Source organism: Populus euphratica, unplaced genomic scaffold (assembly GCF_000495115.2).
Source record: "Populus euphratica unplaced genomic scaffold, PopEup_1.0 scaffold494.1, whole genome shotgun sequence".
NCBI lineage: Eukaryota > Viridiplantae > Streptophyta > Magnoliopsida > Malpighiales > Salicaceae > Populus > Populus euphratica.
Genome location: NW_011500372.1, coordinates 62,123 through 66,372, shown reverse-complemented (window position 1 = coordinate 66,372; position 4,250 = coordinate 62,123). Strand labels below are relative to the sequence as shown.

The 4,250-nt window shown below is 31.5% G+C and overlaps 1 protein-coding gene across 1 annotated transcript; it reads left to right on the top strand.

The window, feature by feature from the left end:
• Positions 1 to 746: 746 nt before the first annotated feature.
• LOC105114150 (mitochondrial inner membrane protease subunit 1-like) lies at positions 747 to 3,428 on the top strand. The gene is made up of 4 exons (XM_011010601.1): positions 747 to 946; positions 1,025 to 1,249; positions 1,520 to 1,630; positions 3,221 to 3,428. The coding sequence occupies exons 1-4, from the start codon at positions 821 to 823 to the stop codon at positions 3,227 to 3,229; spliced, it is 471 nt and encodes a 156-aa protein (XP_011008903.1). The 5' UTR covers positions 747 to 820; the 3' UTR covers positions 3,230 to 3,428.
• Positions 3,429 to 4,250: the final 822 nt, after the last annotated feature.

The following is a 4,250-nucleotide window of genomic DNA, read 5'->3' as shown; positions in this document are numbered from 1 at the left end:
TGGATACCTAAAAACATTAATATAACAATGGATTTAAATGTTAGGTTGATTAGTGTTCATGGATCGAGTTTTGATTTTACAAACAACAATTTATGCATTACAAACACTGGATCTTATTTGGGTTGCTCGGGCCATGGGTCAACTTATCGGGTCGATTGGGTCTTACCAGTTTTTTACATTTACCAGTTTTTCTCCTAACCAGGACCAATTTATCCACCAAGTCAACTGGTTTCCAACTCAACTGACTAGGCTGGTCCAAGTTTAATAACTATGTGCAAAACTAGGGCTTGAGTTTCTTTGAAAATTAGAGAAAGTTGTCATATGTTAAGTAAACAATACCAAGTTACAGTTAGATGTATAAAACTTCAATGATAAAATTCAATTATATGCAACATAATTTTCACCAAGAGAGAGAAAAGTGTCATTAAATTAATTTTTATTTAAAAAATATTAAATTAATATTTTTTAAGATCTTTTTAATAGTTTTAATGTATCAATGTGAAAAAATATAAAAAAATATGATTTAAATATATTTTTTATTAAAAAAATATTTTTAAAACACACTACATTATATAAACATGATTAACAGGCCTATAGCTGACCCGTTAAAGATTGCTCCCACTTGAGTTGCGTTCTCCCACATATCTGAGTTAGCCCATCACTATTCAACCTTCTAGTCTGCTTTGGCCTTTAGCCCAACTTGTACTTGCAAAAATTTCTAGCCTTCCTTTATTTCATTTTAAAGTAGCAAGCTTTCTCGCCTCTCAAGTCTCAAATAAAAACCAGCAATCTTGATGAAGAGGAAAAAAGAAAAAAACAAATGAGCTTGAGAAATCTAAATGAATGGACCATTATTGCAAAAGAAGCATTCAACGGATCCTTCTTAGTAGCCAAAGCTCTTTGCTTTCTCCATGTCACCAAAACCTATGTTTTCACTATTGCTTCTGCAAGTATAAATAAGCATGAAGTAATGCTTTTTATCTGTTTCTTTAAGTATTTAAGGATTGATGGGGGGGTGTTGCAGCTCTATGGACCAAGTATGCTCCCCACCTTTAGCATTAGTGGTGATTTGGCATTAGTTGAGAAGATTTCACACAGGCTTGACAAAGTAGGTTCTAGAGATATTGTTCTTGTTATATCACCTGTGGAGCCAAGAAAAATTGTGACTAAAAGAGTTATAGGTGTTGAGGGTGATTCTGTTACTTATGTTGTTGATCCTAAAAATAGTGATAGAACTAAGACTATTGTGGTATGTGTTTGTTTTTTTTTTTGTTGGGTTTTGAAGATTTTGCCTTTAGTGTTGTTAAAGTTAAGCGTGATGTCTTCTTGTTGATGGTTTTCTAGTGATTCTGCTTTGTTTTGTTGATTTTGATGCTTTTCTTAATGGGTTTTGATGGGTGTGATTTGGTTAGGTAATTGTTGATTTTTTGCTTGCTGAATTTTTGGATTATTGCTATTTTGCTTTAAAGATTGTTGATCGTTAGCTTAGGAAATGAAAAGGTTTGCTCTTTTTGTTTAGGTGCCTAAGGGCCATATTTGGGTAGAGGGAGATAACATATATAAAAGCAAGGATTCAAGAAACTTTGGAGCAGTTTCTTATTGCCTTCTTGAAGGGAAAATGTTTTGGAAGGTAAGCCTATTTTCTTCTTTGGCCTAATTTGTTGGGTTTTGAGAGTGTTTTTTTTTTTTGTTTCTACCTTTCATAATGACACGACTAAAAGATTGATGTAGCATTCATGATTATAACTTATGTTAACAATAAATCAAGTTCCTTTCATAGCTCAGGTGTCGGTTATACCATACATTATGGGCTATGAAAGTGCCAAGCATTTGTTGTACCAAGTGTTATACAACATAAATCAAGATTAGTCATTTAACAAGCAAAGTATTAAAGAGTGAACAAGATAACAAATATAAAACATGTTAGTATCAAACATTAAAGTCCATATTAAGTTTACATTATACTTATTCTTACACCATTAGTGTAACCTTTTCACCTTGACATAATTAACTTAGCTAGACATAATGAAAGAAAGCAAAATAGATAAACAAAATAAGAACATAAAAGTTAACTAAGTAAAGGAAAGGAAATGAAAGGCATAAACTTAATATTAATGAAAACAAAGCATAAAAAATACAAAGAGAGAAAGGAAGAGCATGATCTTGATCTGGAAATCAAGATGCCTAAATGCATGGCAAATGCCTCCTTTTATAGGCCAAAAATGGGAACTATTGATTTGATGACTAATTGATAAGTGGGTGACCAACTTTTGACTTGGTGACAATCCTTATCTTCTCTTGTCTGCCCAAAACGTCATTGATAACGTCAAAATTGGAGCCAGTTGTAAACATGAAAGTTGTAGGCAATTGTCTCAGCTTTCTTGTGTAAAAACTTCAGCTCATTTGGACTTCTAGAACTCTAGATATGGCCAAAATACCGAACAGTGCTCGGGCTGGAAGACAGATTCGGGCTTCTTTGTTGTTGCTACAATTTGGACTTGATAATGGCCTTTTTAGATCTTGGGCTCCATATGAAAGTTGTAGGCCTATGTCTTACCTTTCCATCCATATAAATTTGACCTAAATCTGAGATATATAGCTCTAGATATGACCCAATTACCGAACAGTGTTCCGGTTTGGATTGCACCGACATCTCTTTTCTATGTTTGGCCATCTCTTTATCCTTGCAATTTAAGTTCTTCAAGTCATCAATCAATCCTTTCATTTATGTGATAGGTCTGCATTAAAAATAGACATTTACCATAAATTATAGGTATCTTATATTATTAGATACATTATTATAAAACATATTTTATTTAAGGAGTTATTGATATTTCAAGTGCAAAATGATGATATAAAACCATGATAAAAATGCACTTTTAACTAATAATCACATAGAGCACATTGTTCTGGTTTTTCTATGAAGAATATGTGGGCTATCAACAGTAATGTTCGCATCATGTTAAAAATAATTATTTTGACGTAGCTGACATCAATTTAGGGCAACTGAGATTTTTTGGTCACCACTATTCGAGGAATTTTGAGCTGTAAGATTAAAACTATGCAAAATGAAACTTTAGTAATGGTTGAGTGGAGCATGTTTTATAAGAGGTTAAGATGTAGGAAGTGAACATTTATCTCTTGTTTTCCAAGGCATTGGAATAGACTGAAAATGATCTTGTATGTTGCGCTAATGCACAAAATGTCCATAAGTTTGCAGGCTGGTTAACTAGACTTGGTAGGTGTAGGAAATTCTATCAAGTAATATGAACTAATATTATTGTAAAGAATGTTGGTAGTAAACCAAAAACATATCTTACCAATCCACATGGAAGAGTGATGGGGAATAAGGGACGTCATCTAAGACAAGACAACATCAACTTGGGATTGACATGGTAGCCCAAACAGTAGGTACAAGCTTAATGAGTGTTTGTTTTTGCATTACAACCTATTTTTCAAATTGTTTTTTGACTGAAAAAGTATGTTTTTTAGGTGTTTATAGATGATTTTGTAGTGCTGATATGAAAAATTAAAATTAAAATTTGAAAAAAATATTATTTTGATATTAATTAAAAGGCTTTTAAAAAGCATTTGCACCACAATATCAAACATACACTAGTTTAATTTTGCTAAGAAGTGATATTGATTGCAACCAATATGCTATATGACAAGAAGTCATTCCTAGATTGTCCTAGACTCTTAGTAATTATCACGTTGAAATGTAGGTTTTATTAGAACTTAAATGGTGTTGGACTGTAACATCTGGGGTGCCTTTGAAGGCACTGTTCACTGCACTGTGAATAGTGCTTTTTTTTTTTTATTAATTTGATCAATAGACTTCTTTAATCGCAATTTTATTCATCCAAGTTACATTAGCATTGTTTTATATGTTGATATTCTTGCATTTTCTTGCATATACAAAGTGTCGATAAATTAAAGATTGATCTTGTAAAATTAAACTTTATTTATAGTTTGAAAAAGGAACTAGAAGAAGAACCAAATTTAACAATAATAATAAAAAAAGAGACCTTGTTTAGATGATGAGAAAATACTTAAATTTTCTCTCTAAAATTTCAATTCAATTATTGTTTGGTAATTGTTGTTTTAGTAGTTTATATTTTGATTTCAAGCTTTATTTTTTTTCATGATTCAGTCTCTAGATATTAAAAAGAAAGTCACCATAAAATATTGAAGAGAAGTGATTGAATATCTATATTAAGGCCACCAGAAAATGTTGATCTTAATGTAAT